The 26,196-nt window shown below is 40.3% G+C and overlaps 3 protein-coding genes across 4 annotated transcripts in view; 1 reads left to right on the top strand and 2 right to left on the bottom strand.

Moving 5' to 3' along the window:
- rnf19b (ring finger protein 19B) overlaps positions 1-8,105 on the bottom strand; it is a 30,714-nt gene extending 22,609 nt beyond the window's left edge. Inside the window, exon 1 of the mRNA XM_070921554.1 lies at positions 7,932-8,105. The gene's annotated coding sequence lies outside the window, so the exon portion shown is untranslated. The remainder of the gene's footprint in view (positions 1-7,931) is intronic.
- A 1,878-nt stretch (positions 8,106-9,983) lies between these two features.
- Positions 9,984-21,751, bottom strand: ak2 (adenylate kinase 2). 2 transcript variants are annotated; one of them, XM_070921480.1, is made up of 7 exons: positions 21,583-21,751; positions 19,724-19,849; positions 18,727-18,837; positions 17,370-17,464; positions 15,695-15,767; positions 13,939-14,158; positions 9,984-10,262 (listed from the first exon to the last, which is right to left on the bottom strand). In XM_070921480.1, the coding sequence occupies exons 1-7, from the start codon at positions 21,679-21,681 to the stop codon at positions 10,255-10,257; spliced, it is 732 nt and encodes a 243-aa protein (XP_070777581.1). In that variant the 5' UTR covers positions 21,682-21,751; the 3' UTR covers positions 9,984-10,254. The 2 variants fall into 2 exon arrangements, with proteins under 2 accessions (XP_070777581.1, XP_070777580.1); XM_070921479.1 differs by lacking the exon at positions 9,984-10,262 and having other exon boundaries at positions 13,913-14,158.
- A 1,003-nt stretch (positions 21,752-22,754) lies between these two features.
- Positions 22,755-25,456, top strand: illr4 (immune-related, lectin-like receptor 4). Its single transcript, XM_070922296.1, is given in 8 exon segments — positions 22,755-22,818; positions 23,071-23,181; positions 23,800-23,898; positions 24,297-24,374; positions 24,575-24,646; positions 24,794-24,945; positions 25,052-25,176; positions 25,265-25,456. Coding segments are annotated over 8 exon segments (891 nt in total). The 3' UTR covers positions 25,455-25,456.
- The last annotated feature ends 740 nt before the right edge of the window (positions 25,457-26,196 follow it).

Raw genomic sequence — 26,196 nt, 5'->3', positions numbered from 1 at the left:
CACTGGAAACACACAAACTCCATCAAGTGTTTGTTTTCAGTCTGGAAAGACTGATGAACGTGAAGATGACTCAGTGTGTGTGTGTGTGTGTGTGTGTGTGTGTGTGTGTGTGTGGATGTGTGCGCTGTGGTTTGTAGAAAAATATCACGCAGCCAGTTCTCAAAAATGGTTCTCAGGACAAAGACGGCTGCTGGTTTTTATTCTCACCATCTGTCTCAGGACTGCAATGGACTGAAATTAAGGTCGAGGGGAAACACAGCAGCCGTCTGTGTTCTCAGGACAGAAACATGCTGCTTTACAGGGTGTGATATTTCCACACGTTCGCTTCAACAGGAACATGTACTTGAACTTCAAAGCATTATTCCCATTTGATGCTACTTTATACTTCTACATGTATTTGACAGCTGTTACTGCTGATACTGATTTTATATATAAAATAGTTCAAAATTAGCTCCACTTTCACTAAATACACCAGAAAAATGCTGCTCACTTCTGCACCAGTAGTAACAACAATCTAAAGGTATATTATATAATAGTATACTAGACACTTTTACTTTAAACTGCATTTTCCTGATTACACTTACATACTTTTACTTAAGTAACATTTCATTTTACTTGTGATTGAGTATCTTTACATTGTGGTATTAGTGTTTTTACTTAAGTAAAGGATCTTAATGAATAATTTCCTAGTTTTATGCGGTTTGTCCATCTGTCCAATACTTAACCAACTTTCATGATCCCCAGAGGATGATAGGTTGAAACAGTTCAGAGAGGAAACAATTGAACCACAAGGTTACGGCTTTTATTGGCAAACTTCAAAATCTGCTGAGGAAGATCATGTGATGTGATCGAAAGCGCCAGAACAGCCACTAATTAATAAATGGGCCTCGTGATGAGTTTGTTTTGTAAGTGTAACATCAATCACTCATATTACATTATTGGATTATTATTATTATTGATACATTTTAATGGCGTGCTGATTGAAGTGGAGCTAATTATAACTACCTCTTGTGCTGTTGGTCGGTTTAATACATAACAATGCATCATATCGTAAGTGTTCATTTGCATAAAACATACTCAAGTAATGTACAAGTACCTTAAAATTGAACATAAGTGCAGTACTTGATAATGTACTTACTCCACTTCCACCACTGTCACACTGCAGCCTTTTCCAGTCACACCATCGTATCATGTTGGGAAATATGTTCTTCCCCATTCTGGGTTTCTGCCAAAACACATTATTTATTCAATGTCCTCAGGCCCGTCTTTCCTAAGAACTACTTCACTGCTGTTTATTGTCTTTGCTGATTCTCAGGAAACTCTTCAGGCTGCTTTGGCTCTGAACTTTCCACTCTTCTCTGCTGCTTGTGACACAAGTGAAACTGCAGATCTGCTGGAAGAACTAAAGCATAGTGCATCATCTAAAAAACCTCAGACGTAACTTGTGCACCCACACTGATGCACAAGCATACAGCTCCACCCTGGCGTACTGTAAACAAACACACACTTGGCTCTAATAATGTGTGTTTATGATTTGAGTGCAGATCCAACATTTATTACATCCAACCAAATAAAACATGCCTCGACAAACCAGTTCACCAGCCAGTATTTGTTGCAAAACATTATTTTCCACATGATTAACTCTTACATTACTCAACCACAAGCACATACTTGACAAAAAAAACTGTGATTTAAACGTTAAACAACTCGCTGCAGTCACACAAAACACAAGTAGTCATCTAGGAGCATTTCTCTTTCTATTGTTTCACTAAACTGATTATCCTGTCGTTGCACTCAGTGTTCAAGAGCATCTTATCACTTTGGATAAGAGCGCCAGCTGAAAGCCTGTCGTCTAAACTGACTGATGGCATTGTTTTCAACGTGAACTGACGGATCCACAGAGAGCCGGGGTCCAGCAGGCGGCTCAGCTCAGACTATTAGCTTGTTTGTAGTGATACTGACTAAAACCCTGCTAATCTGAGAGCCGGCAGTCCCTGGACAGAACAGGTGGTCCCCTACTCAACCTGGAGCTAATGATGCATTATGTGTGTGTTTGTGTGTCTTGGGGGGGGGGGGGGGTAATTAGAGACCATCAGCTAATAGACGCTGGGGTAACAAAGTAAACCCCTCGCTTGCTGACCCTGCTATAAAGATGCAACTCTGTCTATTTCTACAGAGCAACTTCAACCTGTTGCAAACTTGTGCTACAAATAAAATTGAAAAAAGGAAAATACGCCACTTTATAAGCAAAATAAACAGTTGATTGTTTCATATGGTGAGATTTTACCAGCAATACAACAATGTAAAAATACTCCTTTACAAGTACTGCATTCAAAACCTTACTTAAAGCTAAGTACAGAAGTGCTATTACTTATTTTGCTTCTTCAGTTAAAACAAATGGATTAAATTTAACTGTAGAGCCCCGAAAATGCCATCAACATTTTCCTTCTTTTTTTTTTATATTTAAAAGGTTTCAACAAATATTGATTCTACACAAATATTTGAGCTCTGGTGAAACTTGTAAAATGGTTCCTGCAGCATAATCCAATTCTCCACTGTCAAACTGTGAGCTCACTGTGTTTTAAACACCCATTGTTTTACAAAGATGTGTCTGAATATATGCTATTCAGCTGCTAGCATTGATGCTGAAAATTATATTCATATTTCAGTATAAATTTGAAAATGGGTGTGTTTAGAGATTGTAACTACAGAGGGACACACATCTTCACGGCTAGTGTAGCTAATGAAAGCTAGCGAGCAGAGTTATTATGGGGATTTTATTATTTCAGCTGCACTTACCCAACAACAGTAAAGTAGCCGTTGCTCTGTTGTTGGGCATCATCCAGCCCTGAGGTAGTTATAGTTTTATTGGACCTCCTAGATCACCAGCACAGACTGCACATCTTCATTATTAGTGGCCAAATGTTCCTTTTTAAAGAAGCGAGGTCATGCAAAACCTCCACACTTTAGAGGATCTCTGTATCTTTGTGAGAACATTTGGTCCTCGTACAAAAAAATACAGGAACACACACACACACACACACACAAGTCAAGGCTACTTCCAGTGAGCAGAAGGCCCGACTGAGTCACGCAGATTAGATATCACGACTGATTAAATGAGTTATAATGACACATTAGAGCAGAGAGAACCAAGTGCCAACCTCAGATTCAGTGTTGATTCACGGTGAACTGAGTGACCTCAGTGCAGCTTCCTCCCACGCAGCCGCTCTCGTCACACAACCACAAATTAGGAATCTTTTTGAAATTAATAATTCAGAAAGGCCACGGCCTCTTTCAACATCTCACAGTCATACACACAAGCATTTACAGTGACACCTGAGACCTGCTCAGTCCAACTGTCGTCCTCTAATGTTGATGGAAGCTGATGAAAACTGAAACATACCTGGTTCTTATAAAACCTGGAAACGTTTTAACATGCCAGTCTGTCGCTCTGTCATTCTTAACCAGCTCACTCACCACAGTCAGTGGACGACCAACTTCATTTGGCTGATGAGGACTGTGAGATGCGACTGAAAGCTTCAGAAAAAGCTGCTTGTGGCTCTGTGAGTCTGAACCAGACTGTATAAAAGAAGTGGACGTGGGCACCGTGACGTCACCCATTAGTGGACTTCCCTTCTGAAGCCTCAAGTTGGGCATTTTGGCCGTCGCCATCTTGGGTTTTTGGAGCCAGACGTGACCATATTTGGAACCTGAAGACACAATGCACGCACACCTATACCAGCAACCTGACCGAACGCCTCTATCCTGATTGACAGGTCACCGTGGTAGCGACTTGAGAATAACGAGGTGGCCACGCCCTAAAGCATACCCTGCTTTATCGTCTATTTTACTCTGAATGGGACCGTGATTTACCAAATGAACATCATGCTGTATTGACGAAGACTTGAAACTAGCGATTGAGACCCTAAACTCATTAGGAAAATGTTTACTGAGGTAATAAATCAAGTGAGAAGTCGGGTCATTTTCTCATAGACTTCTATACAATCTGACTTCTTTTTGCAACCAGTGGAGTCGCCCCCCTGCTGGCCGTTAGAAAGAATGCAGGTTTAAGGCACTTCCACATTGGCTTCACTTTTCAGGCCCGGAGGTTGGTGCTTGGACTGTATTTAGCTAAATGCTAACACAAGCACAGCAACATGCTCACAGTGACAATGCTAACATGCTAATGTTAGCACAACGGCACAATCTTTTGGTTGTATCTCTTTTTTTCCCCCTGTTGGTCATGTATATAACCATTGTTATCACACAGCAAAATTTGAACTGCAACAGCTTGAAAACCTTTTTTTAATTTTAATTAAATGTAGTGACGCGATCAAAAGGAAAAGTCAACCTGTTCGAACAGCTAAATCTGCCATCAGAAAAGCTTCAATGATGATAAGATTTTCAGGTTTTGTTGGTTTCTCATCATTTGAAAGTCAGACATGAATAAACTAAAAAAAACATAACAAAAATGAAACTGTTTCACATTTTGTTCATGAGAAAAAACACTTCAACTAAACCAGTTGTATGAAACTAAGACAACGCAGCCTGAAGAGAGCTGAAGTTACTGTCACACAGAACATGAAGTACTTATTGTTTACTGTCAATATTTCACACATCTACAAGACCCACTTTCCGAACAGCAGGGCCACCCACATGAAACGCTGTAGATACCGTGTTATTTTGTAAGCAAAGTGATTAGTTTTTGGCGTGTGCATGTGGGGGCGAGTTGATGGAGTTACATCACTGAGAGTGGAAGCGGTTCGTCCTTCTGTAGAAGAAAAACCACCCTGATAACCAGGCAAGATGATGGCCTGCTTTTCCCAGGAATTCAGCTCACACACAATCTGAACACAGTCTGTTAATGTGTGTGTGTGTGTGTGTGTGTGTGTGTGTGCGTGTGTGTGTGTGTCGTCTCCCCTAGAAAACCATCCAAACATCTGCGCCTCACCCTAAGATTTTTACTTCCTTAAAACGCCCTACAGTGAATGCCAAATTAATTTGAATAGAATAAAATATTTAAAACGTGTGTGTGTGCGTGGGAGAAGATCTACTGATGTTTACGCAACCTTTTTCTGTGGAAATGGACTGCCCAGCTGGCACATTTCCATAACACCACTTTAATGACACTGTTGTATAAACTAGTGTGTTTCTACTCTCTCTCACTTTCTATCTATCAATCTTAGTGACTAAAACCTGTATATAAACATGTGATTAGTGTAATGTAATTAGGGTTGATGGTAGATATGGCTTGATAATCAGACTGTTGGCCGTTTTCTGTTTTGCCCAAACCGGTCAGCAGTAACTGACAACCTCATTTCTATTATCAATGAACTTAATATCTGTCATGTTAATCAAAGAAATACGCAGATTTAAAGCTGCTATAATTGATACGTATTGATATTAACAATGGGTTAAATGATGGTAATGACCCTCTGCAGACTCTACAGTTCCCCACAGCTCTCTTCAGTTCATTGTTTTGGTTTTGAAGCCTACAACTTTATTGTTTTGGTTCAGTTTCACCGCTCTCATCAGCTCTAAAAAACCCACCGTACACAACCTGCCCAGCAGCAAACAGCAGACAGACACAGTTAGCGACTAGCTGGTGAACATAGTGCAGCATTTAGCCTCTAAAGAGCCAGATATTTCCCTCAGAAGTCTATCTATCTATCTGTCTGTCTGTCTATCTGTCTGTCTTGAACATTATAATTTTCAGGAATAAATGCAGTGGGAGGCAGATGGGTACACAAATGGAGAGTTTTGGAGCATTTTCTCTCTTTCCCACTGACTCATTAACACATCTCCCTCTCTCCTACACACACACACACTTAAATATAAAGTAGATTCAGAGTCCAGAGCGATGCACTGGAAGGTGGAGGTAGAGGGAATCAGCTTCTATAATTAGAGGAGCGTTCAGGAGCCATACTGCTGAGTTGTTGAATGTTTAATGTCAGGCCTGCAGGCGTCACAGTCGCAAAGAGCAAACCTCTGAGCCCCTTTACACCACCTCCTAACGCACACACACACACACACAAACACTCTTAACACCCCCTCACAGACACACACACACAAACTGAGGTCTGTGCAGAGGCTGGTGAGGTGAGCAGCCGTAACAGTAGTAAACTGGATGAGTTGATTGAGGTTTCAGAGAGGAAACAGCAGCACAATTCACGGACACAGACCCGGTACATCTGTCAACTGAGGGTGTAATTCCTATTGTCTGTAACCTGAACCACATAATGACAGAGGAACCCAAACCTCCTCTGGATGAGGTAATGGTCAAAGACATCTGACGAGCAAGAGGAACTTCTCCCGACATGGACTGAGAGCACAGATAACATCACATCCGTTATAAAATATGCTGTTTTTTTAATGTAATCTGGTTAGGGTCACTTTTCAACAAAATAACACATATTGCATGTTTTGCTATAATCATATGAATCACTTCTAGTACTGCCATTATTTTGTGCGCAGATTTCAAAAGTTATGCAGGGATAGGCCACTACATGTTAACCACCCTGCCCAGCAGAGCTGTACCTGTCGTTCTTGTCAATTCTATGTGCAGGTTTGGGCAGAATTTCTCCAATAAACAAAATGTTAAAACAAGGTGTTGATAAAGACATCCAGGGTTCAAGGTTAGTTTAGAGACCTGCTCAAAGTTTGCGAGCAACTTTTATTTTCATATTTTTACTGACGCACTACTGTTGAAGCACCTGCAGCAATGACCTTATTAAACAGATGTGGTATCAGCCAGATGTGACTGATCCATCTCAGTCACTTTCATTATAGAACAATACCAACAAAACAATTTCCTCTAGTGCAATTTCGTACTTATCGGCCGACACGTACTGTATATGGCAGCATGATATATCTGAGATTAATGTCAGGCCAATTTATCAGTCGAGCTCTCTGCAACAAATAATGAGAGAGACATTCGATTCTGTGCATCCCTGTTTATTCCAGCTCAAAAGGAGCAACAGCTGGGTGGATTTTATTGTGTCAGGACACTTCAGGCTGTATCAGATGAGATGTTAGTCACTGGGAGGCCATTTGCTATTTTCTTTTCAAATGGTCAAAACCTCCCGCCTCCCTCTGCCATCACCCTCATCACCGAACCCAACCATCATAATTGAGCCGATTAATTACAGTTGGAAAGACTCGGTACGACCTCTGTTTATTAGAATAGTGTTGGCCGATGAAGTATTTTCATAAAACCTTCTTTTTTTCTTTAAGTTATCTCTTCATCAAGGCTACAAAAACATCACATTGCACCACATCTTTTCCACTGTGAGTAGTATTATCATTAAATCTGGCCTCAAACACAAATAAATCCCCCAAATATTCACATAATATGAGTGTTTATGGGGCTCAGTGCCTTTATAACATCCTCTTACAGTACTCTAATGTTCTGAGCTCTACTGCCTTGTCTTTCCTATGTTTATATTATAATGTATTTTTTCCCTCTTCACAGTAAAACACAGCATGTCCTCAGCTCAAACAGTGACCAGGGAGTGGCGGAGCAGACAGGAATGTTTTAAAGGGAAAGCCGGGGAAGGATTTTAAACTCTGAGACATCCTGGATGACTTGGACAATGACTCCGACTGAAAGCTGAAGACATTGTGTTTTTATGGTTTTAAGATTATTTCCAGACATGCAGCAGCACTGAGGCTGGACACTGATTTGTATCCTCCTTCCTGTATGTTTGCTGCGATTTTTCCTCTCTGTAATGATAATTTGGGTGGTTCTGGTCCGAGTTGACCCTCCTGACTGGCAGATGCAGATAATGTGACCGTCATGTTTGAGAATAATCATACAAACACATTCATTGGAGGAAACTGCTTCATTCCCTTTACATGTGATCCTTTTTCTTTTTATCTTGAGTCTCTATATGAAGACCAGAGTCCATTAAACCTCACTGCCGGGCACTTACCCTGATCAGCACCGGATTTCTTCGACAGGAGAGGCTGGGGAGCGATGCGACGGCCACTTCGGCTCCTATCCCGGCTCCGTCCTTGTGCCGCTTTGCTTTTTATCGATGAGCTTCAGGTAGAAACAGTCCTCCGTTACCGAGTCCGCCTCTCTCCTCTCGTGCTCGGGGGCTCCTGGCAGGTGACGGCGGCCTCTAGTCTTCCTGCTCCCCGGGAGCGCAGCGCCGAAACTCCGTGTAATCTCCGCAGCTCGCTCCGCTTCTCTCTCTCTCTCTCTGCCGCTCCGCCGCCGCCGCCGCCGCTCTCTGACGTCATGGAGGAAAGCCCCGGTCGGTGACGTCACGCCGTACACAACACGGAAACCCCACCCCGTGGCGTCACGTCCCTTCAGGAACTTCAGCTAGAGTTTACTGTAAAAACTAATGTGTGTTTTCCTGGAAAGAGTTAAAAGGAAACTAACAGAGAGGTGTTTGTCAAATAAACAGAGAGCTGAGTTCAACAATTAAGTAAAAACAGACCATGGTGTCGGTAATTGGTCTTTTATGGTCTGGATCAAACAATTAGAAGTCTTGAAATCATCGTCCTGCTGTCTGAAAGGCTAAACCTGTTCAGACATATATTGTAGGCCTACCAGTACTTACGTCCTGTAGGATACTTAAGCATGAAGTGTAAAATGTCCCGTGTGTGAGATGTTTTGTTGTAATAGTGTTTCCAAAAGTTCCAACATATTTGTTCCCAAAGCTTTAAAGGCCACTGTGGATATTACAAGTGTTACAAGTTCAAATGTCTCTTTTCTGTTTAAATCTCAGTATATCAACATATGACTCCAACACCTGTAGAAGTACTCCAGGTACATTTTTAGCTTTTTTTATTGATCTCTTTTAGGGGAAAAAACACCAGTTAACTGGGCATTTGTATTTTCAGAGTTCATTTTTGTTCTTCAAAAATGTTGAAACACTGAAAGATATTTGAAGGTTTAGTTTGAAAAATGAAACAATAAAATAAACATCTGTGCTGTGGTGGAATGTAACTAAGTACATTTACTCAACTGTGTAAACTTCTCACATGGTTTCATCTGAATAATTGTTCAAAGCCAAAAGGGGTAAAACTCTAATTAGCAATAATCATGACCCCTCAGGTTTATCTTGTGACCCTCTGAAGGGGCCCGACCCCTGGGTTGGGAAGCACTGGACTAAACTGTCTATAAAGAGGTTAAACCAGCTCCAACAATACAATGGTGCTTGTACTTAGTTTATTATAAGCACTCACAGGAGGATTTTCTGCAAAACAAATACTTTTAATACTTTAAGTAAATTTAAATAATACCACTGCTGATCTCACACATGACAAAAGAAGAAACTCACTTTTTCTTTGCTCCTTTTTAATTTTTACAAAAAACGTACAGCAAATTTTAACTACTGAACTTTTATTTTACTCAGTAAAATAAATGAATAGTAGTCACAGTTGAGGCAGTTGACCTTTTAAAAAAGCAAATGTCTTTTTATATTACCTTGTTTCTTTTATACTTGTTTTAATGTTTTTGTTTTGTCTTCCGTACATGGCTGGATTAAACTGTTTGGGGGCCCTGCTGCCTCCAAGTTCCCATTAAGTACATTGCAGATCACAACTTCATTATATTTTGCACAAAGACTCAGAAACCAACTAAAATGGAATACTTCCCTTTAGGAAATTAATTTATAAGCAATTAAATGTAAAAAAGCAACAGACACATTGAACCAGAGGTCTCTGCAGTTGCCTGCTTTGCCCGGTCGGTAATCCTTCACGTCCTGATGTCAAGAATATTGAATTGCCTGGTTGTTGAAAGGTGATACACAAACTTTCCTCACCAGGCCAAGATTATTCATCCTTGTGTCATTTTCTGGACTAAAACTAAAAGCAGATCCAACATGTGATGTTTTGATGATGTTTGATTCCTCTCAAACATGTTTCATATATTTTACAGCAGGAGGCCTAAATCATGTAATCAGTAAAGTCTAATAATTTAAACTTGTGGAAGAGTCGGGTGAAAAGAAAACCACAATGCGCACAAAATGTGATGATTGTAGGAAAGCATGAGATTTATTAGAGGGGGAAACATGAGGAATATGACAATAAGTTGGCTTTTCTCTCTCCGCTCAGATTCTACAGGAAATAGAAATGTGCTGACAACTAAGAGCCCCACAGCACCGCAAACTTAACCTTAACTTATGAAGTCTAAGGACTCCCCCTGTTTTTCTGATCCCCTCCCCCTCCATCTGTCCACCCACCCGACATCTTTTGCCAACTCCAATCGTTCGCCTCGGTGGGAGTGGAGCAGCTCAGGATTCAACCAGCTGGAAGACAAGGGAGAGAGAGGGGAAGAAAAGTTTTGGGTGAATTACAAAGAAAAATGCAACAAACCAAGACTAATAATATTTTTTTTGGACATTTAAATGCTGGAACTGTCAAGAACAATGTCCTGTCCATCTCTGAGTGCAATAAAGGCGCCAGCGTTCACTTTAAAGTCACATTCAATTAGGGCTGAACAAAACAAACAGCAAGGTTTTCTAGATCTATACATTCACAGCTTTCAAAAAGTGATGAATAAAAAGGAACCAAGGCATCACTGAACACGAGAGAATAATAAAAGGGAAATTTAGCATGAAATTAAGCTGAATAAAAGGCTGAAATCTGCCTACTGGGACTGCCGAACATCTGCTATTGTTTTTCATCACAACAACCCCGGGAGAATAGAAACACATCAGTATGCGGGGGAAAGTGCGGGTGACACAGTCTGCATGCAAGATGTTTCCACTGAACACAAACACCAGGTGACTACAGAGCAGGGAGGAAACTAATGGGTCAAGGAGGAGCAGAGGACTCAAGGACAAACCCCTCGGAAGCCCGATGTCGCAGGAGGCTTCAGAGGCAGAGTTCATTATTTGCAATACGCCCAGAAAAATCATTACCATTACAATCACTACTGTTGATGATTTAAGATAGCTAAAAATGTAATTTATCAAGTACCAATCAAGAATATTTCTATGGAAAAAAAAAAAACATTAAGCAGGGACGTTAAGTACAAGCCCGTGGAACAAAAAGAAGGCCGTAAGCAGGACATCTTAGGGATTCAAAACATTTCCGAGAGGGAAGTTTTCTGAAGGTTTCAGAGACTAAACGTCCTCCTGCTCGCCTCTTTGATCCAGTTCACTTCAAAAAAAAACGTGACGTCAGTGCTCCTGCTGAGAGACAGCAGCAAGTCAGCACACATCCATCTTTAACCTTCAGTGTCACAGATTTAAAAATGCAGTTTACATCGGTCTGAAAGCGTGTTTATCCAACTGGCCTCTGGACACATTTACCAATTTTTAAACACACACAAACTTCACATTACATACAGGGGACTTCATAAAGTGCTTCTTCTTCAACAAGTGATCCACCTTCCAATACAAAATTCCTGTCATGACTTTTTTCCTAACAAGCCATTTTACAAATTCATGTGCGACTAAAATGGCCGGCATGCACTCTTTCTAAAGCAACTTTGCTCTGCTCTTATATCACATGATTTTAGCGTTAAATACTTGTTGTCAGTACAGTATTTCTTTTAGATCATGTCACTGCATGGTAATTAAAAAGGTTGTTAACAGAGCATTGACATGTCATCACCTTTTACGTTAATACAGTGAACTTGTTAGCTAACAGTTGCTTATTTACACATCCAGCAGGTAGGGAGAACCATTATCATTCATTTGGAGTCGGTGAGTTCAATATTCGCTCTGTTTTTGGTCTCCACCAACTCCTGAGGGAAATATCCATCTCTTTAGCTGCTAAATGCTCTACCAAGTTCACCAGTTAGTCTCTAACTGTGTCTGTCTACTGTTTGGTGCTGAGCAGGTCGTGTACAATTGGGTTTTCTCTGAAAACAGCTGCCTGCTGCCACCAAAAACAACACTATGAGAGCAGTGAGAGTGAACCAAAACAGTTAATTTACAGACCAGACAGCTAAAGAACAAGTTAAAACTATAAAGTTGAGGGGAGCTTTAAAGTGTAGTCTTCATCTTTTCCCATTACTTTTAGAGTTTGGCCTCAATCAGTCACATTCAGCAAGCAAAAACTAGATCACACTATAGTCTAAACGAGGGGGTGACATGTCAATGCCTCTTTACAAATCCATTAACAATTTAAAAAAAAAGGACTTGGGGAATGATTCATTACAGCACTGAGTGCAAATATTTAGTGTGATTTAATAATCTGCACTCACACTGACAGATTCTGGTCTAATAAAATTCCAGAAAAGAAAAGACAAGAGATCACCTGCATCTCCGGGAGGAAAATGACAACAGCATGTTGGAACTAAAACGTTGTAAATCTCATAAAACCTGTGGTGGTGTTGAGTCACTCTGAGCCGACGTCAACAGGGAGGATTCAGCTGCTTCAGTAAAAAAACACTGTACAGTCCGTTTCACGGTAAAGTGCATATTGATTTAGCAATTAGCCGTAACAATCAAATACTGAGTTAATTTTCAACCAGTACATTCGCTCAAACGTCCAAAAGGTTATTCACGGAGTCCAAGAGAGTGAGATTTGAGCCAAGGAGGAGCAGTATGAGGAAGAGGAGGAGACAGCAGGTTATACTGATGGACGGATGAAGAAAGAGAAGTATGTCCGGGGTGAGAGGTAGAGGAAAACGCTCCACTCGACACAGTAACTGATGCAGCCTGATTCGTCACTTCTGTGGTGAGCTGGAGGTCTGAGATTAAAGCATCAGTGGCGCTGAAACAGATTTTCTTATGAGTGACAGAAACCTGGTCTTTTCTACATTCAGTTTTATATAGACCAGGGCTTTTCAAAGGGGGGGGGGCATTATCAAAAGTATGTATAGACAACTATCACTGGATTACCTAGATACTGAAGAAAACTTAAAAACGTGATGATTCTCAGGCAAGTTCTCAAAATATATGGAATTCTGTGATTTCTTAGTGGATTTAAGGACATTTACTGGCACTGGGCATGAGGGATAATGATGCCCTCAGAAAGTGTAAGTCACACTGTGTATCATGCCTGTGTGTTCAGACTTAAGTGAGTTATGAGTGCAATTTTTGACGTGAATTGTGGCTATCGGGCGCTAAGGGGTTTAAAGTACCTTAATTGCCTCCATGAGCTCAGCAACAGCCATGGAGACAAACTACAGCCAAACGACAATAAATAACTTCCCGTCTTTTTCAGAACACCAGCACGCACCTGTCCCTTTCACCTCACCCAACTCTCTCTGCTAACTTTCCCTGCAATTACACCATGCATCACGTTCCTTTCACGCAACACTGTTCGGCCATAACAGTTTCGTGACGCCTAATGACAACCAACAGCTTCGTGTTAAAGGCCACTGAAAATGACGGGCAGTTTGGACAATGCTGATGCTTCCAATGAGGAAATATAGCCGATAGGAAAAACAGGAGATCGACTGAATGTGCACGACAATCAGAGACTGAGGAAGAGAAAAGGGCAAAATCATCGATTAAACAAGAGCAAATCTGTCCAGTGAAGGCAAACAATATGCAACAACTGTCAATATTCTTAAACACCTTCTGATGAAAAGCATCTCTAGAAACGCGCATGGCATTCTGCTCTGCTAAATGTCAAAACCTTAAATCTCATTTCTATATAAGTGAAAGGCAGAAGTAGCAGCATAGAGCTAAGCGCCAGTTCGTATTGTGGTTATTGATCAGTTCTACATTGGCTCGTTCTCTTTCAGTGATGAAGAATAACAAAAATACAACTTCAAATCATTCCTGTTTCTACAACAGGGATCACACTGCTGGGACTTTGGGAATTTCTTGATTTACTGAAGCCACACCGAGTCTCCATCTTCCATGTTTACACCTCGCAAAGTTACATTTTGTTGCCACTGCGACACTCAATCAACTCTTGTATAATCACCGGCCTTGAGGGGGGGAAAAACAGAGAACCCGTTGGAGGCGATACGGGAAGGAAGAAAAAAAGGTTTTTAAATGAAGAACACTTGGTCTTTACAGGCGGTGGCACGGGCGGGGGTTTCCGTGGCAGCGGAGAAGGCAGCTACGATGGAGGCGAAGACGACGTTAGGTTTCTGGGCGGCGTCCACGGCTGTGTGCAGGCCCTTTATACTGTAGTACTTCACCAGAGGGACGGTCTGCCGGTGGTAGGCGTCCAGGCGGGAGCGCAGCGTTGTCTCGTTGTCGTCGCTGCGACGGATGAGCGGCTCGCCGGTCACCTGAGTGCAGACGACAGGGAAGAAGGACTGAGATGGTAAAACCTGTAACAACGCAAAGAGTTTCTCTCATCTACAATTAGATCATTGCTCTCTTCTTGGTTTCATACAGCGACCTCATCACATGTCACTGTATCCCCCCAGCTTTCCCTCTCTCACACCTTCCTTGTTGCTGTGCTGAAATTCGTCTTTTTGTTCGTCGACAAAACAGGAGCTTTTGGAAATCACAGTCTTGTTTCTAAGCCAGGGGATTGTGTGTCGCTGTGTGTGTCGCTGTGTTTGCAGATGAGCCACAAGGTTTCACACGTTACACACTGATACAAAAACTAAAGGGCATTAAGTATTGATACACTGATCCAATCTGTCAGATCCGTATCAGCACCAAACCTGGCTTTGTAAATCAGATTGGGTATCGGCCAGACGAGACTGATCCACATCAAGTATTTCCTCATCCATGTTATTATAAAATTGTCTTTTGCTGTCAGTTACATTCATTCAGTCACGGCAGCGCCACAGCAACACCTGGCATCATGTGACATTACATAAAAATGAATGACATCAGAGCTTTACTCTGTATCTGCAGAAACCCTGAACTTCATTAAATTATATAAAAAAGTTCATTAAATGCATTACAAAGCAAAACGCTGCTGTATTAAGTAGAATTGTGACCGATATAATGGATTTGATCATATAAAAAGCTTCACACAAACTTGATTTGTTTAAATCTAAAAAACGCACACCAGCTGCACGTTTATGATGCAGTGTGTTCACATTGTGCCGCAGCGCAACAATACGACTTCCTGGAGAAGCTGATTGTTTGTTGAGCTGTTGTCGTCATGCCTCGCTGTGATTGGCTCAGCTGTTTTCAGAGCAATGAGACCAGTGATGTGACTGGCTGAGAGTGTATTTATTTATCACCACACCCTCCAATCTATATTCTACTTCATCCAGCTCTTTTGCACGTTTCGCTGCTGCACAAACATGAACCAAAATAGCAGGTGCACTTGGAGACCCCACATCTGAACAACAGCCTCACTCATTTATTAAAAGGCTTTTGCTATGTATTATTTAATAAAAGTATAATGATGTCCTCTGGCATTAGCATGGCCAATCTTTAAAACATGACAGGAAACTCTGATCTGTCATTCCCTTGTAAAATATTTTAGTCTAATCAATAAATCCCTCTCCCACTTCAAGGCCACACTGTCTGTCTCACCAAGCAGAAATCTTCTATTAAGTTGAAGTTCTATAATCTACATCTCTCTTCTCGAACTCTGAGTCTCTTCATGTGCATCTTCTCATTGTGATGTTTCTAGATTTAATAAGATTAATCAAAAGGATGGTGGCTTTTCACCAGAAACATCTCCATGTGTTTAATTAAGATCAAATGTCCTCAACATTTTATACATTCAGAATGCGTCAAAGCACTTAGTCTGAAGCCGGCTGATTGTCACCAATTTCCAGCCTGGCAGTGATTGTAGGTAGGTGGCAGTTTAGCCAGAAGTGGTTTCAAAGTGGGTTGATAGTGAAACTACTTACGTCATCCTTCATGGGCTCTTTGGGGGGGTTGAACTCCTCGTGGTAGGAGCGGCCACTTGGCTGATGAATTAGTCTGGGGAGACGGAGGGGAGACGGGACAAGGACGGAAAAGGAATCAGAGTGAGAGCCGAGGAGGACAGATGAGGGTTAGACAGCCTCGGTGACTCACTAACTACTTAACTGTCCTTTTCACATCCCACACGCTGCCCTTGTCCTACTTGTACTTGAAAGGGCAGCAGCCGGCCTCCCCCTCCTCACAAAAGGACCCCCACGGACAGAAAGATGGCTCTTTACAAACTATCTGTCTTCTATTCAGTGTGGCGTACAGACTATGTAGAGAGGTTCTTGTAAAGAAAGAGGACAAACATTGTGCTGCGACAACAAACGCCAATAAAAGACTTTTCACACACACATTTTTTTAAAGCGCTGTGCCGCTTTAGACGAAGGTCAGCTTCAAAATCAGAGCACAGCATGTTATATTAAACCGTTTCAAAACTGTTATATAAAGAATGATTTGTGGCACCGTGGAGGCAGAAGAGATGGAAACGTACCAGGAAACAACAAAACACTGCCAATTAAGTTGTTAAAAGGTTTCTAACTTTCTCTTCAGTTCTTTCTTTGGCCTCCACCTGTTGAGCTTACATAAATGAGTCAGAGCCATCCAACCAGAAAGCGGCACAGAGAAAATGAACGGAGCTGGATGTTTGTGATGTAGGTGATTACTTGCAGTGGCTGCTGTTGGTTGTGGCTTGTTTCACTTGTGGCAAATTAGAAAGAAAGAAGAAAGATCTACTGGTGTTGCTTCTCGTTCAACAGGGCATGATTAAGGACAAAACCGGGTTGTAGGCAGAAGTAAACAAGCCGCCGTCACTGAGGTGGCATCTAGTTTGTAATAATAACTAATATATGTGACTGCTTTCAAAAAATAAAAGTGGGAAAATGCTCCTAAAATTAGGTAAATCTAAAACAAACGTAGACTTCAACACATTTTATTCACGTTTAAATTGACGTTTTTCGCCGACAAACCAAAATCAAATAAGTGGCTTGTGCAGTTATCAGCTCCTCCAACAATAAACTTCAATTCAAAGCAGGAGAGTGTTCCTTCAGTGCGCCGCTGCAGGTCTGCAGAGCTCTTGCTAGCTGGACACTGTAAATGTCTGTTGGCTGAAACTCCACTTACATTTCAAGTTTTCATAAAATGATTAATAATAACTAAAGGTCTCTTTAAAGTCTTTTGTTTTCTACACGTGTCCCTTTTGAGGTTCGTGAAAAGTCGCGTTTAAGCAAACAGTTTAAAAGCACGATCAGGCACTGAGCAGCTGTGGTACTCAGCACGTCTCATCAGGGACGGACACGAGGACTTCTTTAAGGATTCAACCTGCGACCTTGCAGCCGCAGGACGCTCTCGAACCCCTTCAGGCCACCTTCTCCATTAATCGCATGCTTTCACGCTCCACTTCTCTCCAACATTATCTCACTGTCCCAGACTCTGTTCACATGAATCAATCTACCCGCCCGGGTGGATTTAAAGCGCAGACAGAATGAGGAGCTTCTCAAGTCAAAAAGGTAAAAGAACAATCCTGCGAAATCATAAACCAGTGGGACATAAAAACAGATCGAATCCTTTCAGTGGTCTTAATGATTATAATAATTATAATAATCAACTCTCTCCTACCTGCCACAGATCCTTCGGACCAGAAGAGAGTCGGCGACGGCAAACTCGATCACAGCGTCCAGCTTCTCTTGTCTCTTGTCCAACAAGTCGTCCAGCTGGAAGACACAAACACAGAGGGACATAAGACATATTGTTTAGTATTAAAAACTCACAGCCCTTTCATTTTCCTTCCACTTTACAACAATATGATGACTCCGACTAAATAAAAACATCACCTGAAGTCTAAAATTTAAAATTATATAAAAATGTAAATTCTCAAATAGATAATAGTAAATGGCTGCATTTATATCATGCTTTTATCCAAAGCGCTTAATAATTTCCCCTTTTTACTTGAAGAGAAATCTGTGCTTTAATTTGCAACATGTTATGAGAGACATACCTTTAGTCCTTTATTAGATGTCCCGTTTTAAGTATATTTGACCATATTTTAGTAGAAATCCTCCCTGATCTCTGATCTATCAACACATTGTTTGTGTTTAATTTGCAGAAAACTGCTTTCATGAAGATTTGTTTATTCATTTGTTAGTGGAAAAAAAATGATCTTTTAAATTCTGATCAATAACAATGTTTTTGCATTTCATTATTTTTTTCAGATCATAAAAAACACTCAAACAAATGTATTTTGACTGGGAAAAGTTGGCTTTCGTGGATATTTTACAGTACTATCTTTTATTTGAGAAGTAGTCTATATAGTAGACTACAGTTTTTAGTTTTAACATCATGTAGTTCATGAATTTGTCAGTGAAAGTTAAGGGATGTAGAACTTTCTGATTCCATAAAAGACTTTAAAATCTTTGACTTTCATGAAGAAAATATAGGTTTCTTATTCTAAGTAACAGCAAAAATATGCAGTTTGTCTTGTTAGTGTTGTAGCCTCTCTTTTTAAAGTGTGCTGTTGGTGTGAACTGTGGCAGTAAGCTATTTATTACACTTAATCTAAAAACTAAAAAGATATTATTAAAAAGGATTTTTTACTTCGTTGTAGAGTTAGATGAGAAGATCGATACCACTCATGTGGATTAAGTATGAAGCTAGAGCCAGGACTTAGCTTAGCATAAAGACTGGAAACTGGGAGAAACTGCTAGCCTGGCTTTGTCCAAAGTTCAAAAATAAAACTAACAGGACCTCTAAACAACACACTAAACAACATGTTGTATCTTGTTTGTTTAATCTGTACACAAACTAAAATGTAAAATCGACAGTTACATGTTGGATCTATTTCTCTCTGGTATAGTGATTCCTGGTGCTAAAATGTCAAACTATTCTTTAAATTCCTATTGTGTTGAACTGTCTTTTGATTCATTAATTCCACTCGGTGCAGCAGAAAGCAACAGCATCAAATTAAACATCTACTCACCATCTCTGCTTGTTTGACTGTGCGAGGGAATCCGTCCAACAGGAAGCCCTTCCTGCAGGCCGTCGTGTCCAGGTTCTTCTCGATGAGCTCCACCACCATCTCGTCACTGACCTGCAGGTGAACAAAAAGATAACTCTCTCATCCATCTATTCACACTGTAATCAGCTGCATCCTGCGCAGCAGCCGCTCTGTAGAGGAGCCACATGAAGAGAGGCAACAACACAATGACCTTAAGTAGAAAACACAACATGTTGGACCAGTTCACTTGCTTGTGATACTTGTGATGCACAGTAAACTTCCTTCATGACAGTAAGGAGTCATATTATGTAAAAGGACAGCAAACAGACTTGTTTATGCAGTGGATGTACATAAATATGCAGCTCTGAGGAAATCACAATGTGAGACACTGAAAAGGCCAGAGACAAAGTGTTGAGCAACAGGTGCATAAAGACACACAAACAGTGCTGGAGGGAGGGACGTCTTAATTTAGTTCATTAGGTAACAGTCCTACAATAAATCCTCCCTTCATGAAGGTTATAATGTATAATTTTTTTGTTGAGGTGTCTTTTTTCCATTTTGTGGTCCTTGTGGAGGATGTAGTTTACAGTGCTGTTGAATTGTATTGCATTATAACTGAGAGTATAATAATATATATATATATATATATGTATATGTGTGTAGATATCTCAGTTACTTGTATGTTTTACAGTATTCATTTTCTCCATACTTGGCTGAGCGCCACCTTTAAGGAATGGAAATTTGTCAGGAAAAATGTGGTTTGCCGTCTTGCTGCACTCCACACTTCGTGTTCTCAACATCGCCGGAAGCTCTTTCAGCAGTAGATGTCATTGAAGACAAATAAAACACGAGACATGTAGTCATGTGGGACTGAACATGAAGGGCTGTAAGGTCAACACAGAGCCTCAGAAAGGGCAAAGCAGCAGAGAAAGAAAAATACACACTGAGATCTTGAGAAGCAGATGAGCAGAAAAGTTACCAGTTTGCCAGCATCCATGGTCTCCTTCAGCCTCTTGCCGAGCTCTGAGCCTGAAGCCACCATGGCCCTCAACATGTCTCCGGTGGCCAGGTGGCAAACACAGTACTGCTCTGCTAGCCGAGGGGCCTGCAGGGAGAAGGAAATAATACATTTTTTAAGTTGTAAATTATCACCACTGGGTCCGACAGTTGCTGCTTCATTTTTTGTCGATGGAGTAAATATAAGAATCCACACAAAACAAGTGAATCTTCAGAGCACCTTCTAAGTTAGACTGCTTTACTGAGAACAGAAGACTAGAACCAGATCACAACATGTGTAAAAGAAACAAGAGAAGTAATGCCAGACCACGTGTCTGTGTGCTTCAACACACACGTGCGACTGATCCGAGAGGACGACACAATGTGGAAAAGATGTCACACGATGGACTGAAGGTCATTTTGACATTTTTCTACGTTTTCTGTTTCCAACAAAGTTACAACACAAATAATTCTGAATTATGTAACTGTGAAACTGGACTATTAAAAAGGGCAAGTTCCTTTAAGAAGGACTTGCTCTCCTAAAAATGTTTGTACTCTACAAGATATTTCATAGATTTTTGGAAAAAAGCATTTCACTGTAAGTCAATATGTTTAGGAAATTACACAGTCTTTATCAGGTTCAACAAACATGATGGTTTAGCTCATGATAAGAGGGCCAGTGGATCTACCTGAAGCACTGGTTTGACCAGAATAGATCCTAAAAGCTGTTAACTGCAGGTTAATGTCAGGTGATTCTAATTCATGGTCACTGCTGTAGTTCTGGCCCCAGACTCTCCACCTAGTTGTCCTGCAATTAATGATCTTTGTCATTATCAATTAATCTATTGATTATTTTTTGAAAAATGAATAGGTAATTTGATTAAATGTCACAAATAGTGAAAAGGCCCATGATAAATTTCCCAGTTCCTAAAATGGCATCTTTACCAAACAATCTACAACCTAAAGATATTCAATTTACAATGATAGAAAACTCAGAAAACCAGTGAACCCTCACATCTGAGAAGCTACAGGAACCATTTTCACTTGAAAAATGATGTGAACAATTAACCAATTATAAAAATAATTGCCTAATTTCTTTTGATTGATTAGTGATGTTCTATCAAAGTCCACAGTAACACCTTGTTACTGGGTACAAACTACAAATACTGCAGAAATGATGAGGTAGTATTATAGACAGATAATGAATCTATATAGTTCTAATAATATAGTCATCTACATAACAATACAACTGTATATTTGCTCATTGCAGCATTTGGACAGTGAGGACTTGCATGCTCTCCTGTGTGTCATATCACAGTGAACAAAATACTTGAGGGGTTTTGTGCTCGTTTGCCAAATTGAAAAAATAATTTTAGTCTTTGCAAACCGTTAATAGAAAGATTAAATCAGCTTAATTATTAACAACAAACAATAAAGAAATCAACCTTTAGAAGCAGCCCTGCAATTAAGATTTAATGTTGCACTGTGTAATGTAGGCGGTAGAATTAAAAAAAGACAGCCGCGGTTTTAAGAAGTAACTTCAACATGAAGCTAAAAAAACATGCTTTCATACAAACGTATTTCTTCATGTCTCAGATACTCACGGGGTTGTTACGGTAGTTACCTTCGTCATGACACCGACGGACATATTTAAGAATAATACAACATCAGTCTTAGCCGACAGCTGTGTTTTTCTGAGAGTTGTACTGGCAAATGGAAAACAGGTAAAGCCAGGTAGGTTAGCATTAGCGTTAGCATTAGCTAGTACTAATTCCGACCATGCGCTAAGCTACCGGCTAACAGCTAGCTCCATTAGCTCGCCGGAGTATTTCTAATTCTCACCTGAGTCCCCTTCCCGGCTCCGGGCGGTCCGAGCAGGATGGCACGGATCCCCTCCTGCACATCGGCTATTGCCTCTTTCAGTTGCGTGCTGGGGGCCATGTCTGGACCGGGAGACCACCAGGGCAGAAACTTTAATAAAGTCCGTGTCGTCCTGGTGACACTTCAGCCAAGTTCAGCCAGGAAAAGAAACGCCTCCGCCCCCGTTTTGCTACAACGATTAAACCCCACCCACTACTGGGGGAATACAGCGTCTGATTGGCCACCAGACTGTTCCGTCAGTTATTGTGTGCGTTGATTGGGTGAAATTTGTTCGACGCCTCGTTGTGTAACATCCATGTTCAATATGTTAAGAAATGTACATTATTTTATATATTTTATTTTATATTACTGCTTTTATTGGTGATGATAGTCTTCCTGAATTCGTTTCGGCGTTTTGAACTGTGTTTTTTCGTTTCTATGCATATCCCAATGAATAAGTTATTGTTTTATTATTTATTATTCGTTTTTTATTGTTAAAGTTATTGTTTTATTATTCGTTTTTTATTTTTATATAATACGTTTGTTCTTAGTTATTGATTCATTTGTATTTCTTTCCTTATTTTAGCGCTGTTTATTATCCCCTGGCGTTCTGGGGGTAAAAATAGACATATAGAAATTGACAAAAATGGCCCAAAAAGTTACAAATTACAGAAGTTATCTTGACTTCAACGTTTAGATAAAATTATTTATTGAGCAGGAACTTTCATTCTTGATACTGGAAAGTGAAGATGGACAGAAAAAGGGAATGTCTGGATTTTCTTTCAAGTCTTTGTTTTACCCCTTTTCCACTAAAACAAATCTGTTCTGCCGCATCAACCCAGTCACAGATCCTCAAGACTTGAAATCTCATCATTTCCTCAAACTACAAAAAAACCCATCTCATCTATCTGTGTCTATCTATCTATCTTCATTGTTACAGAATATACTTTATCTAATTTTGTCTGAACAAAGGAGGAAGTGAATCATTACTTTTAAATGACCCATCAAGTGAAAAGGTTAAATTTTGGGGAAGAAGACGCTTCATAAAGCCCTCCTCCATCCCTGAATCTGACGGGAAGCACCTTTTTAAAACAGTTTGCTCTTGAACCTTTTTTCAATTCTCTTTCAAACTCACTGATGTTCAGAGCAGTAAAATGACTGAAGCTGACGTGCTGTACTCTGATGTTAAGTTCACAAGAACAAAGGGAAACTCCAACGGTGAGTCTCAATACGTGATCTATCTTATCCTATCTATCTATCGATCTATCTATCTATGGTAGTATTTACTTCACTCTTACATTTCTAGGAATGCTACCGGAGACATTTCTTAGAAATACATCCAAGAGGTGTTTTCTTTTGTTTGTCAGAGTTTGAGTGAAATATTAATGTTTAATCTCACACTCTATTGGCAGTCAGCACATGTTCAGAGCAATTACATGAGCAGTTTGGTTTTGTGTGGTTGCGTTGCAGGGACAGCTTCCTCATCGGCCGAAACCACTTACTCTGAAGTCAGGATCTCGAAGACCCAGCCATCCACAGAGCTCCCTGGTGGGTCATAGACAGCGTTAAATAAACAGGAAGGTGATCTGTGACCTCCAGTCAGCGATCATCATGACCAAACAGCCAACAATCTCAGCATTTTTTATTTTCAAAAACATGTATTCTTCAATCAGACAGCTGCTCCAGCCCTCATGTCACTTTGATTTTGAAACCACCTTCAAAGTGGAAATGTTGAGAGTCTGTTAGTTTGCTGTAAAATGTGTTGAAGAGAAAAAATAAGGAACTGAACATGAAGGACAGTCGTACATATATTTCAAGCTTCATGTTTCCTGTTAGTCTTTTTCTTCGTGCTGTGGTCCTTCCCATCTTCACTGGCTGCATAAACATTCAACCAATTTAACTGTATGTATGTGTGTGCATGTGTAGACCTGAGTGCTCATATATGTGTGTGTGTGATGTTACATTTGGGTGATACACATAAAAAATAAACTGAAGGTGAAGTTACAGCAGTGACGGTCAGAAAGCTGCAGTGTAAGAAACAGCTCAGAGCAGCAAGTGAGGAAAAGCAAAATGTCCCATGTGTGTGAAATGTTTTGCTATAACAGTGTTTCCAAAAGTTCCTTAAGAAACCAGTTTACTGGAGAAAGTGCAACCTGGTGCATGTAAACACACTGTGTGTCTCTTCTGCTGTTCAACAAGTGGCGTCAAACGGAGGGTCAAAGGTCACATCAGAGAGAGTGGCCCTGCTGGTTCTCAGTGCTCTCCTGGCAGCTGCTCTCGTCGCTCTTGGTCTTACCTGTGAGTGTGTACGGATCTTTTTAAAGTCGATTAATCTAGATTGACTCATAAATTCTGAGGGTGGTTTTAAAGAACAGAACTGGTGGCTGTCAGGTGATCTTATCAGGGTTTTTTTTTTGCATTGACAGAACAACAGAACAGCTCGAAATGAAGTGAATCTCAACAGAACTTGAGATTCAAAGTTGTTCGATATGTTTTTCCTTTTTCAGAACTGTTGATGTAAAATCAACATTATTTTTTTATCTTGAGCATCCATCTTAATAAACATCACTCGTTAGTTAATGTTGGAGTTTCTTCTGATAAACAGAGTCCTGTTCATCATCAAGCGCTGACTAGTTTACGAAATTGATGTTAGACCTACACTGACTATATGTTCTTTCTCTTTTTTTAAAAATCAGTTTATAAAAACATTCAAACTACGGAACGTCTCCAAAAGCTGACAGATGAGCATGAAGCTGTGAAAAGAAATCTGACAGGTGAGCGTGTTTGTGTCTGAATCATTCTAAAAGGTTTAGTCCATGGGTCTCTGCAACTCCTGATATTAATCTCTTAATTACTGACTGTACAGTGAGAGAGTTTTGTTTTCTGTTCAGGTTCTCAAATAAGGGACATTGCTGATACGATCCTGATGAAAGACTCATAAAAGTTATATTTGTTTTATCCTCTTTTATAACAGAGAGGTCACGTGAAGTAAAACCATGCAACACGGTGCAGCAAACATGCCCAAAATGTCCTGGGTTACAAATAAGTAAGTGATGGATTTTTCCTTTCTTACATGTTCGTGTCCTCTGATGTTGACTAAAGAAACGAGATATGATACGTTTGATCGGCAGCATACTACGCCTCGTCTCAGCTCAGATTCAAACTCTCTGACTTTGCTTTCATCTCTTCAAAGATGGGCACTGTCTGAAATGTGAAGCAGGCTGGGAGGAAGATGAAGGAAAGTGTTATTATTTCTCCTCCGACATTTCACCCTGGAAGAAGAGCAGAGATGAATGTAAAGAGAAAGGAGGGGACCTGGTTAAGGTAGACAGCAGAGAGGAGCAGGTATAACTCACTGGCTTCGTTTCATCACATCCGTATGTTTCTGCATTAGTTAACATGGTCTCTCAGCACAGAAAAGTGATGTTCCTTTGGAACTTTTCCTGTCTAGCAATTCCTGGAGATGAAATTGAGAGAAAAAATGGACCGTCCTGAGGACAAGTTCTGGATCGGATTGACAGACTCAGAGGAAGAGGGCAGGTGGTTGTGGGCAGATGGCTCACGACTGGACCCGAGGTTTGACACTTATTTAGTCAATTTCCAAAATCAAAGTTACCAGTTTTTATCGAACTCTGAAGTATTCTCTCTGTGCTCAATCTCTTAGTTTGACATTTTGGAACTCCAAAGAGCCGGATAACTGGAAGGGTGAGAACTCTGACGGAGAGGACTGTGTGAGGATGGGGGAGAAAGATGGAGCTCACGACCTGAGGTGTTGGTTCGATAAATCCTGCAAAGAACATCACAGAAGTATCTGCGAGAAACCAGTTGAAACTGGACATGTAAAGTGCGTCTGAAATGTTGTTCAGCTTCAGTCTCACTGTCACAGTCGCCTGTTAAACAGTCTCACAGTGTGATGCAGAATGTGGAGCATTTGTAATGCAGCTAATGTTCAAATAAATAAATAAATAAATAAATAAGGCATGCAAACGTTTAAATGCAGTTTCTTGAATGTTCTCAACAATTAAAGAAGGGACCACATGTAACAGATAACCAGTGTTGGAGGAAATATTCAGATCCTTAATTTAAGTAAAAGTACTAACACCAGTCCTGCATTGAAAACGTAGTGTAATCAGGAAAATGTGCAAGTATTTAAACAAGTATTTAAAGTAAAAGTACTCAATGCAGTAAAATGTCCCCTGTGACTGTTATACTATTATATCTTTAGATCATTATTGCTCATGCACTTATGTAAAGGCAGGATTTTACTGTTGAAGTGGAGCTCATTTTGAACTATTTTAGCATCAGACTGCAATTAATGATTAATTTCATTATGGATTACTCAGCTGATTATTTTCTCTTCATAAATGAAAAGGAGGTAGTTTTGTGAGTCTATGTCTTTGAGATGTTCATATCTTTTAAAGTCCACAACGATGAGTCGCTTCCATCAATACTGGAAGAAATATTAACAGGACAAATTGTTGCCATTTTTAGTGAAAAACTTTTCAAGTTTGAGGTTTATCCTCTTAATGAGTTCATGGCTTGTAAATAATTTGTCTTTCCAGAAGTCAATATACTTACAAATACTTAAAAACCATT

This window comes from Enoplosus armatus, chromosome 16, assembly GCF_043641665.1.
Source record: "Enoplosus armatus isolate fEnoArm2 chromosome 16, fEnoArm2.hap1, whole genome shotgun sequence".
NCBI lineage: Eukaryota > Metazoa > Chordata > Actinopteri > Centrarchiformes > Enoplosidae > Enoplosus > Enoplosus armatus.
Note: the sequence above shows the minus strand (reverse complement) of the source record. Positions and strands in the feature narration are given on the sequence as shown.

What these genes read in the sequence shown, in the direction of transcription:
- ak2 (XM_070921479.1), bottom strand. Translation starts at nt 21,681, where the DNA reads ATGGCCCCCAGCACGCAACTGAAAGAGGCAATAGCCGATGTGCAGGAG. An exon ending in GAGCCGGGAAGGGGACTCAG is followed by an intron (nt 19,850 to 21,582) that starts GTGAGAATTAGA and finishes TTCTCCCTGCAG; the next exon opens with GCCCCTCGGCTAGCAGAGCA. An exon ending in CCATGGATGCTGGCAAACTG is followed by an intron (nt 18,838 to 19,723) that starts GTAACTTTTCTG and finishes GTTCACCTGCAG; the next exon opens with GTCAGTGACGAGATGGTGGT.